Source organism: Chionomys nivalis, chromosome 13 (genome assembly GCF_950005125.1).
Source record: "Chionomys nivalis chromosome 13, mChiNiv1.1, whole genome shotgun sequence".
Lineage (NCBI taxonomy): Eukaryota > Metazoa > Chordata > Mammalia > Rodentia > Cricetidae > Chionomys > Chionomys nivalis.
In genome coordinates, this window is record NC_080098.1 from 20765410 (window position 1) to 20780400 (window position 14991).

The 14991-nt window shown below is 44.0% G+C and overlaps 1 protein-coding gene across 3 annotated transcripts in view; it reads right to left on the bottom strand.

Moving 5' to 3' along the window:
- Nucleotides 1-14991, bottom strand: part of Optn (optineurin) — a 40127-nt gene that overhangs the window by 12533 nt on the left and 12603 nt on the right. For all 3 annotated transcript variants that reach the window (XM_057787670.1, XM_057787668.1, XM_057787669.1), the window contains 4 exons: nucleotides 11370-11552; nucleotides 7788-7861; nucleotides 5645-5779; nucleotides 1268-1367 (listed from right to left, as the gene is read on the bottom strand). In XM_057787670.1, the coding sequence (XP_057643653.1) occupies nucleotides 1268-1367; nucleotides 5645-5779; nucleotides 7788-7861; nucleotides 11370-11552 (492 nt within the window). The remainder of the gene's footprint in view (nucleotides 1-1267; nucleotides 1368-5644; nucleotides 5780-7787; nucleotides 7862-11369; nucleotides 11553-14991) is intronic.

Below are 14991 nucleotides of genomic sequence, written 5' to 3' on the forward strand. Positions count from 1 at the left end.
ACTTTCCCATAACTGTTGGTTCATTTCAGTTAATGGTGTGCTGTTCCGCAGAAGAACTCTCTTCACCTATGTTCACTGTGTTCAGCCCTCTGCCCCACTGCCTTCCTCCTTTGTTTCCCTTTTGTAACCACGCTGGTCTGGAACCTGCTCTGGAGCATAACCTGCCCTCAAACTTGAAATCCACCTGCCTCAGCCTGCCAGGCACTGGGATTATAAGGGTGTGCACCATTGTGTCAGACTTCGAAATGTTCTCCATTGCCTTAAAGTAGGGACTCAGAGTCAGACAAGGGGGTGCACATCTGTAATCCTAGCACGCCCGAGTCAGGAGCATCAAGAGTTCCTCTCCAGGGCTACATAGTTCACCAGAGCTTAGCTACGGCTGCACAGTAAGATGCTGTCGTTCCCTGACTCACCCCCTGGGAAAAAAGGGAAGGAAGTAGCAAACAGTGTATGTATGTGTGTGAGTGTGTATGTGTCATGTGTATGTGTATTGATGAATACAGTGAACAAAAGGATCCCTTTATGTCTCTCTCTTAAGGACTTCTGTGAGTACCATAACTTCCTAGCTTTGGGAACTATTCCTAAGCTTTAGACTCTTCAGGCTCAAAGGCATATCCCGGAGTCACCATACAACGCTGAATATATATATTCAGGAACATTTTTTTTTCATGCCAACTTCCTTGTTCCTACTAGTGCTGAGACAGAAGCAAGATCTTCCAATCCTAAAAGTTTTAGAGCCCTGTCCACAAATGAGCTCATCAAAACATAGTCAAAATGTCTTTTCCATGTGGTGGACTTTGTTGGCTTAAGGATTTAGGGGGTAACATCAGTCAAGAAGAGATATGCATGTTTCATGTAGTACAGATTGGAATACATCTTACTGTGATTGACATGGAGTTCAAACCTAGGATTAGGAAATGAAAAAAAAATAGAAAATATCCAGTAACAAACAAAAAGTTTCCATTTCTAAAGTAAACAGCACAACATAAGGCTTGAACTCAAAGCTACATCACCAAAGGGGGTGTGATAGTTTCTTTTTTCTCTTTCTTTTTTTTTTAATATTTATTTATTATGTATACAATATTCTGTCTGTGTGTATGCCTGCAGGTCAGAAGAGGGCACCAGACCTCATTACAGATGGTTGTGAGCCACCATGGGGTTGCTGGGAATTGAACTCAGGACCTTTGGAAGAGCAGGCAATGCTCTTAACCTCTGAGCCATCTCTCCAGCCCTATGTATGATAGTTTCATAGTAGTGTTATACCCACACTTTCTGGGTCTTTGTCCTCTTCACCCTCTTCTCTGCTCCCCTCTGTCTGGGTCTCAATCTCAGAACGATTATTTGCTTTCTTTTCAAACTCTGAAATTCTGAAAAACAACAACAACAGAATGTAGAAAAGGTTTGACTTTATGCAAGAGGGTAAGCATTGTTGAGGCACTCCAGTGAGCGCTCTCAAAGCCTGGAGAAGAGAGGGGTTTTCAGTCTCTTTATATTAGCCTCATTAGCAGTGGCCTTGTTCTCTATCCTAACGCTGGGAGAAGTGCTGTGACTAAGGATGAGAACACACAGAACACAGCTGTCCCAGCACAGGTGAAGCCAAGAGACTGCGGGTGAAGGTGGCAGACTGGCTGCCATGGCAGGACATGTCTGTAATCTCAGCTCCTGGGGAATCTGAGGTGAGAAAGCAGAAGTTCAGACGCTGCCTGGGTGATCTAACAATTGCTGTCCAAGCCTAGCCCTGGCAACTTCAGAGGACCCCGAATCAAAACAAAAAGTAAAAAGAGAGTGAGGGATATGGACCAGTGGTAGATTGCCTAGCATGCCTATGTCCCTGGCTTCAGTCTCCTGTGCTTAAGTACACACACATAGTAGGTTCGGTATATACATGTAATTCTTCTCACTACAAATCCTACAAATGTAACTTTCAAATGGACACAAGCCTACAGGAACAAAAAGACAACAGCAGCAACAATAAATGTTCCTGTACAGAATGAGTAGGGCAGGGTTAGCGGTCTAAGAAAGCTGGACCCTAAACCAAGAATAGGGAGGGCCAAGGAGTTACCTGTGTCGTACTGCTGAAACTCTTTATGGTTTGGGAATTGGGGACATTGTGTGTATCCATAGGATGGGGGGAGGTAAATAAAGGCAACTGGAAATGATAAAATAAGGGGGCTGAGGATGCAGAGATGTTTAGCACAGTTGAGGGACTAGGTTTCCTACCTAAAGGAAAGGAATTTACATTAGACAAATGAAGCCCTGGCCCTCTCCTTTTCATGTCAAGAACCCCGCCATCTAGAAAGATATTATCTAAGCAGGAGATGGGAGGCATTCTCTGGAGAATTGGACTAGGGACAGGCAAAACATTTTAAGGTTTCAGACACAGCCTCACCAAGGAAATCCCCATACTGAGTCTTTCCAAAGCTTCAAGTAGCTTTGAACTCTCCTCCTTGCTAAATCTAAGGAGCCAAGATCACTAGACATTTGAGGAAAACCTTGAAATAAAACATATTCTGCTCTGAAAATAGAAGAAATCACTGTAAAGGAGAGATTATCATTAATATCCCTAGAGACCCAAAATATTATTTATATCCACTAAAAATTAAACAAATCTACCCTAAAATGACGGACAACAGTGAGCAAGAGAACACAGATAACACAGAGGAACACAGGTTAAGAAAACCACATGATTAGTCCTATGTAAAAATGAGAGATGATAGCAGGTTTTTTTATAAGTGAAAAAGGACCAAGTTAGGACAAAATCCCCACATTAATCAAGATTGCTTTGTAAGGACAGAAGAGCAGGAGTTAGGAGAATGAAGCTGAGTGAAAAACAGCTTCCAACTAAAACAGGCGTCAAATTTCAGACCCTGCAGGGGTGAGGAAAAACAGCACCAAAAAGTTCTACACAAAAAGAGTCAGAATCAGAAAGGCAATGGGTTTCTCAGCAGTAAAAATAGAAGTACAATAAAGGAATGATTTCAAACTTCACATGGAAAACAATCAGCCCAGAGTTCCCTATTTAGCCAAACCATTGGTTGAGTATAAAGATGGAAGGATAGGCAGATCTCAGAAAAGAGTCTTCTCTAATATTCTTTCTCAGTAAGTCAGTAGAGATGTAATTAAGAGATTGGGAAAACTTGGAGCTACAGTTAGAACACCACCTCTAAAACTCAAGATGAATTTATTTTGGGGTAGAAGATTTCTTTAAAAAATTGAATAAAAACATAATTTATGAGGAAATATGTAATATGATCCCATTTAAGTTTATACCACAGTGGATTGGGATAGGTACATAGGAAAATCTGTCAGAAAAAGGAAGCAACAATTAACATAAGATTCAGAGGAATTGTGTGTGTGTTTGTGTGTGTGTGTGCGCGTGTGTGTGCATATGAATACAGAGGTTAGGAGAGGGCATCAGATAGATCCTCTGGAGTTACAAGCAGTTGTGGGTGCTGGGGACCAAACTTAGGTCCTCTGTAAGAGCAGTATATTCTCTTGACTGCTGAGCCTTGTCTCCAGCCCTTTATGTTGACACTCAGTTGCCTTGGCACTGTAGCAGCCCTGCCCTCAGGAGAGCCGTCATCTCAGGAGTGGATTCCTAATAAAAAGGCTCGGATAAAAACTTGACTGTTTTCTGTTGAAAGCTTCCGGAACTGCAGCTGAATACACTTCCACAGTTTATAACCCAGTCTGTTAAAGGAGCAGAAAACAGACCAAGACATTAAGCAAACGTGTAAATGACTGATTTTGCACTGAGATATAAAAGATATAAGAGGGAAAAGTGATTGTTGCACAGTGCATGGCTCGACTGTGAGCACTCACGTACATACACGCACACATGTATGCCTAAATGCTCAGCAACAAGAACACTGGCTAGTCATGTGACTAATACTTCAAATTATTGATTTCAGCTGCGAACAGGGGTAGTGAAAGTCCAGAAATGCATGTACTGTGTTGATGATAGTTGTGCAAGACAGCTAAATCTTCCTCATCCACACTTGGAGGTCAATATGTTATTTTTAAAATCTTCAAAGAAAATAACAATTTAAACTTTATCCATGAAGGCAGCTACCAAAAGGACCAAGCAGATGGGCTGACAGTGACCGAGAAGCAGGAATAGTGTGGGTGGAGGGGCTGGTCAAAGCACTGCTTCTCCACGGGAGTCTGTAGAACCACTCTCTGTCATTTTTGGGTTACAAGCTGTGCACCTTAATTGGTATGCAGTGCTGTCTCTCCGGCTAGGCCTATTTGGTCTGTTCCATGGAAGAGGTGCCAGATGGCACAGGCAGGAGGGTGGGCTTATTAACACCGCAGTACCGTTCATATGTGACACAGGTTTTAATCTATGTTTGGATTACAAGTTATCTTAATTTTCTGGGGCAAATACTCACTTTGAGTCATCTTTCCCTTACTATTTAAACAGGAGCTACATTTCCTAAGAACTTCTTTCTCCATACTGACTTATTTAGAGAAGTCAGCTGTGGCGGTGCACACTTTAACCTCAGCACTCAGGAGCCAGGGCAGGTCGATCTGTGTGTGTGCTCAGCAGGGTTTATTACAGCATCCAGGCTAGCCAGGGCTACATAGTGAGGTCTTGTCTCAAAACCAAACAAACAAACAAACAAACAACCCCAAAAAACACCGAAACAACAACATAACCCCAAATAACAAATAAACAAAACCAAAATGACAGAGAAAACACAAAAATAAAAATCCCTACAAATGACATGAACCACGAAAGCCGTACACACCCCAAAGAAGACAGAAAGGCAAACCTACTACCATTCCTTTCCCCCATATATCACCTAAAACTGTGTTTTCCTTAAACTTAAATGTAGAACACCTGTATCCCTGTTTCCAGTGACTGGGGAGAAGGCTAAAAGCTGGCTTGCTTATTTCAGAAAAACACAGGGTTGGTGTTGTAATGTGTTTGTGCCATAATCAGTTTCAGTGTGTGCAAACCAGGCTGGGTGGCCACGTGTCCATGATGTGTGTTGGCTTTAGTCCTGCTGTGTCTGAGAAGCACCCACTATCCTGGCACCACGCAGAGAATATGAATCTTTGCAACTACTTACTGGTTTGCCCTGTTAAATACTGAGAGTCATCTGGGTCACAAGAGAGAAGTTCAATGTCATCAAAAAAGGAACCTTTCCAGGGTACTCGGGGTTGGGTGTGCCCCTCTAAAGAGCTATCTATATCTTCCAGTGTCTAGGGAGAAAGCTGTGTTTTTGTTTGTTTCGTTTGAAAGCAGGAAGAAGATTAGGAATATATGATTAGCCAGCTGCCAGGCTTACGCATCTTCTATTTGTTATTCATCAGCATTAAGGACAGAGTCCTGGCATACACAGATGAAGCTCAACACTATGCTGAGTGGAAGAAGGCAGTCACAGAAGACCAGTGCTGTATTTGTCCAGGGCACAGAGATCTCCAAAGACAGAGAGTTGGTTACTGGGGGAAGCAGGTAGTGAATGCTGAGGGGAACTGACTCTTTATATGGGGGGAAATGATCTAAGATTACATTGTGGCAATGGGCATACGGTCATGTGACTAAAAGCCTTGGAATGTATATTTTAAAGGGTGATCTGCATGTTATCTTATTTGTGTTTTACTAAAGCCATTAATCTTTCATATTAATAGCTCATACCTTTCTTTGGCTTCTCTGAGGGCAAATTCAAGTCTCTCCACCTTTTGGTTTCCTTCCCTTAGGCAGAGCAGGAGTTGGCTCACAGTTAATTCCTCAAACTCCACACATGTCCTGGAATCTTCTGTAGATTTGGTCCTAATAAGACATCACCAGCACATTCAGTATGGAAGTTAAAAAGGTTAAATCTCAACAAAAATATCAAGGACAAGAACAGAGAAGTCCAACACAGCTGAAACCAACATCCTCCAATTAATTCTTAACTGCCCCAAGCACAGCTGATCCTGTGAATACTGTTTAATTCTTCTTTGCACGCTGGGAAGGCTGTAGAAACTAACACAATGCTTCACGGAAGCTAAACTCATAAAGCGAGCACTCACTCCAGAGTTACTGTGTCCACAGTGGCTGGAGGTACAATGATCCCCAGAGATTCTGTTTCAGAGTGGGCTGCAGATTAACTATTCAGGTCCATTCAGAACACTGCCCACTCCATCTTGGCAGAGACTATCATCTCTGTGAGTCAAGAAAAGCCTTTCTGGTTTTGGTTTCACACAAAGCAGAGGCATGGAGACACTAATGTCAAATGTTACCTGATCAAGAGACACAGTCACAACAAACAAGCATCTGTTACCACCACCCAGATGTTCAGAGTGATGACGAAGACGGCAGGGATGGCAGCTAGTCTTTCAGCCATCTGCTAGGCTCACATAGCTAACAGCCAGGATTAAAGACTCCAAAGCTGGAACTCCGAGCCTAGAAACCAATACCGGATCCCTTACCAGACTCATAAAAGGTAAGAGCCATTGGTCTGAAAGAGGAAGAAGTCTTTGCATATGGAAATAAATGAAGAGGAAGTGGCTTAAAAATTACAAACACAGTTTTCTTTCTTCCCTCTACTTCTAGGAAAGTCTTGATATTAAAATTAGCAATTTGGGGAAAGTTGCATTTTAAACCAAAAAAAAAAAAAAAAAGCCAGTAATAACATTCACCAGCAATTACTCTGGTGGAAAACTGTTGTGTTATTACATTCTCCGTCACATGAGAACATAGGGACAGACAAAAAAATGTTGCTACTTTTTTGTGTCATTCTCTACGCACATTTACCAAGTGATAGAAAAAATGGTTTTAAAAGTCCGTGAGGTAAGAAACGCAGAGGAATTCTGAGCAAACTGACAAGCAGATGGACTGATGTTGCCTGTACATGCACAGAGGATCAGTGGACCACCAGGTTTGGGGAAGACTGCCTTTAAGAACCAAGTTCAGTGCCTAGATCTGCTGCTGCCTCTGCTCGAAGGCTGGCCCTCCCAGTATGCATCTGTTCCCTAGAACCTGCTTGGGAAAGGCAGATTTGAGATTGCCTAGGTAAGTTCCCAGACGTTTTTGAGGGTGACGAGATGGCTCAGTAGGTAAAGATGTTGCCGTCAAGTCTGATGGCCTGAGCTTGATTCTCAGAACCCACACAGTGGAGAGAACGTATTTCCATAATCTGTGTGCACATGTGTGCCTCCACATGTGTACTGTATCATGTTCCCTCCTCATCATGTACATACACACTAATAACAAGTTCAGGGAAAAGATTGGGGCACTTTCAAAAAAATGTCCCAGTGACTGACAGCTATCACAGCCTTTGCCTCAGTAACCAGTATTGGTTACTGTGGCTTATTACAATCAGGGAAGAAAAGGAAGAGAAAGGGTACATCCCATTTAAGAAAGCTGGGCAGCCTGTTTACTTTGAGTAGCTCTGACAAACAGATGAGCAAACACAGGACTGCTGACTAGGAATTCAACTTTTTGATTGAGGAGAAATTTGTTTACATTTAGGATAGAGAGGAATTTGCTTACATTTCTAATACAGAGGAAACAGCTCTGCAACAGAGGGTCAGATTTGTTAGCCTTAAAAAGGCACCAGACATTGTTTTCATTCCCTGCTAGTTTGGGCTGCAACATTAAATGCCATTGAAAATGAGCATTAGCTTGTGGTAAGCTGAGGCAGAGTGGTTGCAGGTTCAAATTAAACCCAGGAAAGACCCTGCCTCAGAAAACGTTACTTTTTTTCAGCTCATGACGCCTGACCTCCAATGACAGGTTCAAAGTGATGTGGCTGCCCCTTCTGTGCCCCTAACAACTCTAGAGTTCCATCACCTACATGCTGATGGAGTCTGGTCTTGTAGGTACAGGACTGTTCTTTAGTTCCTTCACTGCCCCTTCAGCTTCTCCTTCCTGTAAAAGCAGACGAAAGGAATTAAATACAACAGACGTGCAAGACAATTCCCTTTGCAGAAAAAAAAAAAAAGACAAGAGTCCACCCAAGGTAAATACTCGGCTTTTGTATGAGAGATGACCTAAACTGGGTCACTCAAATGAAACAGAAAACACTCTCCCCTGAGCCTGCATGCCCTGTCAGGATTACATATACTTAAGCTAAGGCATAACGGTTAGTCTCCTGTCACACTCAAACCAACTCCATAAACACGTGCACGAGGCTTACAAAGCAATGGTTTCACCAAGGCAGCTGCCGTTATGAATTTGCCTGCACCACTGCCTGTTAGGGAACTCAGACTGACAGGATTTGTGAGCTGGTCATGTCTCAACAAGCTAATGGAGTAAATCTTCACACGGGCACACAGATGGCTCGGGAGGCTCTGGCTGTGCTCTTCCTAAGCCACAGACAGAGTTTCCCAGCTCACAGCAGCAGAGTGAAGCACATCCACACTCACAATGACGTCACTCGTCAGGGAGGAGAGGCCGCGTTTGGAAACGTGACAAAATGTCTGCGTTTCCTGACGTTCACAGGGAGAAAGCTCCAACTTTGCGTTTCAGCCACTTGCAGAGAAGTATGCTTTTCAAGTCATCATTCTGGGCACCTGAATGCACCTCAAATTTAGGGGTCATTTTCCAACTGGACTGATCTGTAGGACAATTGGTGAGTAAGGAGTCCCACGCTAACTGCTCCAGATCTGTCTTGTCCCTTAGGGGTCTTGCAAGCTGCTCTCTGGCCTTATCTACGAAGTGCACGTCTCTCCTTAATCGCTTTTCCTACATCGGATATGAACTCTGACACAGGGAATGTCACTTCTATTACAAAGGATTTTGTCTGGTGTAGTTTTTACCCTCAGTTTATGCATCTCTCAGCAGCACTGAAGGAGAGATCCCTCTGATGCTGATCCACCTGCTTTCTTCCTGTTATGGGGCTTGGCACACCCAGATACCATCAAAAGCGACACCCCACACGAGCTCAGTGCACACTGCCTCAGTTGGCCAATTCACTTGGGTTGCACAGAATTTAAGTGTGATAGCTCTGGCTTCAAACTCTGTCCTCAGAAGCCAAGTCATGGCTTCTAGCAAGGAGGTAAAGAGCAGATCCTCCTCCGTCTGCACCCAGAGTAACTGTTCTTCTTGCCTCTGCCCCAGTATTTTCGTACTGTTGATTATATGTATGTATGCACTGGTGTGTAAGTAGGTGAAGGTGAGTGCAGGCACCATCTGAGGACAGAAGAGGGTGTCAGTGCTCTGGGGCGGGAGCTAAAGGCAGTTGTGAGCCACCCAATGCGGATGCTTGGGATGCAACTCAGGTCTGCAGGAGGGGCAGCTGTATTCTAACTGCTGGGTCTATCTCCAGCCACCACCCCGCTTTTTGAGTTCCACGGGCTGGCCATGAACTGGCTATCTAGTTGAACTGGCTATCTAGTTTAGAATAACCTTGACTTCTGCTCCTCCTGCTTCTACCTACTGAGTCCCAGGACTACAGGTATTTGCTGCTACACTTAGTTTATGTGGCACTGGGGATGGAACCCAGGGTTTCATACATGAAACATGAATGGCCAGACTTATATGGCTAGTCCAAAGGAAACTACAATTCCCCAAACTACAAAAGGTACTGCGTGGTCTAGAAATGACAGTTGGCCCAGTTCAGGCTGGACTGTAGAAGGATTTCTGGTGGTTAGATAAAAGCCAACACTCCTTAGGAACTTGTGGACTGGGGTTTCTGGCTGCCGCTGGCAGACATGCCCTCCATCGACATAAACCTATAGCTGCACACCAAAGCCCACGCCGGCCTCCAGGTTCCTACAGCCCGTACTCTCACTGCCTCATGCTTCCCTCTCCCCCTAAACTCCCAGGCCTGTCCCAGATCACTGGCTCCCTTCCCCCAGCTCCTGGTCCTTCTTATAACCCAAATGATTCTTCCACGCTGCTCCCCCTCCCACCCCAGCTTCTCTTGTAGATATCCAAGCCCAGTTTGTTTCTTTTCTCTTTAAGACAGACTCTTCTAGATGCCTCTGGATATTTTCTCTCTCTTATTCACAATACAAATATCCCTCCTAATAGCAGAGTGGCCATTTTAATGGTTTCTTTCCTGTGCCCCTCACCTGCATCCAGGACAACCCTTGCTCGGGGCTATACACTTAAACAAGTTTCCAAATGCGGCCTCTCCTCCCTGGCGAGTGACATCACTCTGAATATGGATGTGCTTCACTCTGCTGCTGTGAGCTGGGAAACTCTGTCTGTGGCTTAGGAAGAGCACAGCCAGAGCCTCCCGAGCCATCTGTGTGCTCGTGTGAAGATTTACTCCATTAGCTTGTTGAGATATGACCAGCTCACAAATCCTGTCAGTCTGGGTCCTTAGGCTTTGGTTCCCTAACAGGCAGTGGTGTAGACAAATTTATAACGGCAGCAGCCTTGGCAAAATTTAATAGCCAATTTATCTCTGTTACTCTGTTACTCCTCATTTGGCTGAGCTGTGTTGACAGCAAATTGTGGGTAATTCTTTCACGTCTCCCCAGGAGGCCTGCTTAGCATGTTTAATTTGCAAGCAAGCACTCTCACCAATTAAGCTACACAACCAGTAGATTTTATCATTAAAAAAGTATTCTTCTTATTATTTGTGTGTGGGTGCTTGTGCCATGGAGGTACACAGGTCAGGTGGCAACTCTGCGAAGCCAGTGCTTTCCTTCTGCCTTTATGTGGGCTGCAGAGACCAAACACAGGTCGCCAGGCTTATGTGGCCAATATCTTTTCCTTCTGAGCCATCCTTTCAGGCCCTCTTCTTTTTAATCATCAGGGTTCCTCCCTAGACTTTGCAAAAGAGTCTATTAAACACTATTGAAAGGAGTTTAAGGGTTAGTAAGATGGCTCAGCAGGTTAAGACAGTTGTCACCAAGGCTGATGACCTGAGTTCGATTCCCTGGACCCACAACGTGGGAGAGAACCAATTCCTGGAAGTTATCCTCTGACTGCCTCTGACCTCCAGGCAGTGTTATGGCTCTTGTATAAAAAATAATTTAAACTGTTTAAAAATCATCCAAACATTTGATCACAATTTTGCTCACCTAAGACTTCTGAGACTTGGCTTGGGCGTGGGGAGAGAGACAAAATTCATGCTTATGGTTTTCATTTGGGACATTTGCTTGTTTGTTTTCAGATCAGTCAGAGAAATGTCCAACCTGGGAGGACAGATGTGGGGTGGGGACTTTTGTCCAAATAGCTGAGGGTTTTTTGTTTTTGTTTTTTTTTTTTTTAAATTTAACCTAGTGCTGGATCCCAATATAAACAGAACCTTGTTAGGCATCATCTTACACTTAAAAAATGGAAGCAAATTTGTCTCCGCTATACTGCAGATTTCCTCATTATTTGGATAATTTGTGTTGACAATACTTTGACGTGTTATTTTTCACATGACGGGGGGGGGGGTTGGACGTTTGCTTCCTATAAAAATGACCATAATTCTTACAGCCATCCTGATCTCAACAAAGGAGTCTTCCGAGGAGCCACTGGCGTTGAGCTTGAGCTGTAGTTCCGAGACGATGCCCAGCAGGTCTGCCTTTTCAGCTTGAAGGCGCATCACCTGGGCCTTCAGCTGCTCTACTTCCTGCTCCAGGTTTGCCCTGGGAAGCCCGGAGACACCTATGGAACCCTGGGAAAACCAAGAATGAGGCAAATACACAAATCAAACCAAGGGTCTGGCCAGCAAACTTGATGGCCAAATATCACAGACAATGCTCCTCTCTCTCTCTCTCTCTCTCTCAAAGCAGGATATCATGGAGCCCAGGTTGAGTTTGAACTCAGAGCTGAGGATAATCTTGAACTTTGGAACCTCCTACCACTACCTTCCAAGTAGTATTATAGACATGCACCACGACGCCCAACTTAATTTTTGTGTGTTGGGCGTGCCCGTGTGTGGATACGCTCATGGTATGCATGTGTATGTAGAGGAAAACAACCTTAGGTGCCAACCATCTTGTCCACCTTCCCTGTTTTTGTCTTATTTTGGAGAAAGGTTCTCTTACTGGCCTAGGACTTGACGAGTAGGCTAGGCTGGCTAGCCAGTGAGCCCCAAGAATCTGCTTGTCTTTGCATCCCCAGCACTGGGATTATATACACACACCACCATGCCTGGCTTTTCCACGTGTGTTCTGCCGATTAAACTCAGGTCCTTAGCACTTCCTTAACTGAGCTCGTTAAGGAAGAGGCACTTTTCTAACATTTTCGTCTGCTATGCTTTAAGCAGAAGAGTCTCCCTCCTATTTAACAACTTATTTTGACACACCATATAAAACAAGAATTTGGGGGCTAGAGGTAAAGCCGAATAGTAGCTTGTCTCAAATGTGAGAGACCCTAGGTTCAAACCACAGAGCCACACATGTGAAAAAGAAACAAGGAATTTAAAATAACTTAATGACAAGAAAAAAGGGCTTCCACAGCATGCAAGAAGCATGGGTTAAAATCCTGAAAATAACCAACCAGACTCGGACAGTGATAGATTCAAACACTGTGGTAAACACTCAGGAAACAAGGACCAAGAGCTGTTAAAACTCAACCTTCTACCTTCACTCTTCCCCGCAAACACCCACATCTCCACTCCCTGTCCCCCAGGTGCAGTCAGAAACCGGAGCACCAAGAATGTGATCTGGTTCAGGGACAGCAAGGTAAGAAGAGGTTTCAGTTCTCCCGGCATGCTAACTGCTGGGGATGTTACTTTACGCTGGTGTTGGAAGAGGGAAAAACCTGGGAGAAAAAAGACAGAAACTCAAGGATTAAGAAAAAGTTAAATTTCCGCCCATATAGAATCAATAATACATATTAATTAGTATTGCACAGATGTGAACTATATATGTCATGTGTGTTGAGTTCACCCTGATGTAATGACCACATATGACAGCAATGGGAGAACCAGCCTGTTCAGAAGCGGTGCTTGTTTCTGGGGAGAACAGACTCATCTGTATTCCCTGATCACTAGGGATGTGGTCCTCAGCAGACTCTCTGAAGTCCCGGCCTCAGTTTTCTTGGACACCACATAGTCCATAGTCTCTTCTATGACCTCCCAGGCCTCCTTGGTTCCCTCCGCAGAAAACCTCTACAGCTCGATGTACAAGACACCGTGCTTCACTCTCCTTTCCTAACTTGAAATAATTACAGTTCATGGAATTCTTTTTTGTTGTCATTTGTTCATTACTGGGGATTGAGCCCAGGATCTTGTGCATACTAGGCAAGCGCTCTACCACTAAGCTACACCCCAGCCCTAGTATGAATTTTTTGTTTTTGTATATGTGTGTGGTATATGCATGTGTACACACGTGTGCAAGTGCACTTGCCCATGCATGTGGGTGTGGGTCAGAGGCTGTGTCAGGATATCTTGCTTAATTTATTCCTCACTTTATTTTTATTTTCACCTTATTGTTTTGAGAAACTGTGTTTCACTGAACCTGGCCCTCCCAACTGCAGCTAGATTGACGAGCCAGAGAGCAGCCCCCATCTGCCCCCATCCAGGGCTGGGTTACAAACTCACATTGCCACACCTGTCATTGTTTTGTTTTTATTGTTGTTTATTTAGGACAGAGCCTTGCTATGTAGCCCAAGAAGGACAGGAACTCATTATATAGTCCATGCTGTACTCCAACTCGTGGCAATTCTCCTGAGTGCTGGGATAAGAGATATGTACCAGTCCACTACACATGGCCCTAGAATGCTTCATTCTTGGAATGGTTAAGTATGAGATTTGGAAGGAATAGATGGCAGGGTCACCCAGATGTCACCTGGGGCCTTGGAGGACCAGCTGGGATCAAGTGTGCTCTGGTTTGTCCTTTGTTAGTGTATCTGACACATGTTCTCAGGGGTGATGGAGTTCACAGGACCATGGCAGCCCTGCAGTTAGTGTTCCATATCACAACACACCACTCCTAAGTCATTTCTCAAAAGCCAGTTGTAAAGGGAATCATCACTACGTAAAAGGATATAAAAGCCAAAACGTAAGCATTCCAAGGTACATTTGTAAAGTCTAATTTTATATCAAGGATATGAATTAAGAACAATTGGATGCCCTCTGGGCAGAGGTCCACCTACTATTTTTTAAAAAGATTTATTCATTTATTATATATACAATGTTCTGCTTTCATGTCAGAAGAGGGCACCAGATCTCATTATAGATGGTTGTGAGCCACCATGTGGTTGCTGGGAATTGAACTCAGGACCTCTGGAAATGCAGTTAGTGCTCCTAACCTCTGAGCCATCTCTCCAGCCCCCCTGCCCTACCTACCATTTTAATGGATGTGAAACACTGATTTATAACCTGAATATACTTTTAGTTTTTTGTTGTTTTTTTTTGACAGAGAGTCTCACAGTCCTGGGACTCGCTATGTAGTTCAGGTTGGCTTTGGGCTCTCCATCCACCTGCCTCAGTCTCTACAGTGCTGAGATTACACTGTAAACTACCATGCCTAACTCCTAATTATCTTTTGACTATACTGCATGAGATCTTATAAATTTCTGGTTTGTGATATATGTATATATATATATATACACACATACACACATATATATCATATATGTAAGTATGTATGTTCATGCAGGTATGTGCATGAAGGTGTGAGGGTGAACATGCATGTGGGTGTGTATTATGAAGGTGAGGAATTGTGGGGTGTTCCCACATCGCTAGGCCACCCTCCATCCTATTTTTTGAGACAAGGTCTCTCACTGCACATGGAGTTCATTGATTCAGCTATGTGGCCAATGAGTTTGAGGGGTCTGACGGTCTTGGCCCCTGGTGCTGAATTAACGGATGCCAGATTTTACATGGGTGTTGGAAAGCAGGGCATGGCAGGCAGTCACAGACTGAGTCATCTCCTCAGTTCTGCCCTTATAAAAATCCCTTCCCAACAGAGGTTATATACGACCCAGCCAGTGTTTCTAGCAAAACCACATTGCTTCCAAAATCATGTAAAACACCAGTCCAGCCTGAACCACACAGAATGGTTGATCTAACAGTCCAGACCAGGAAGATTCTACTGCTGCTGTGTAAATTTCTCCCAGGCAGAAACATTGCTTCCTGCAGGCAAGTTCTTTTAAACAGGAAGGTG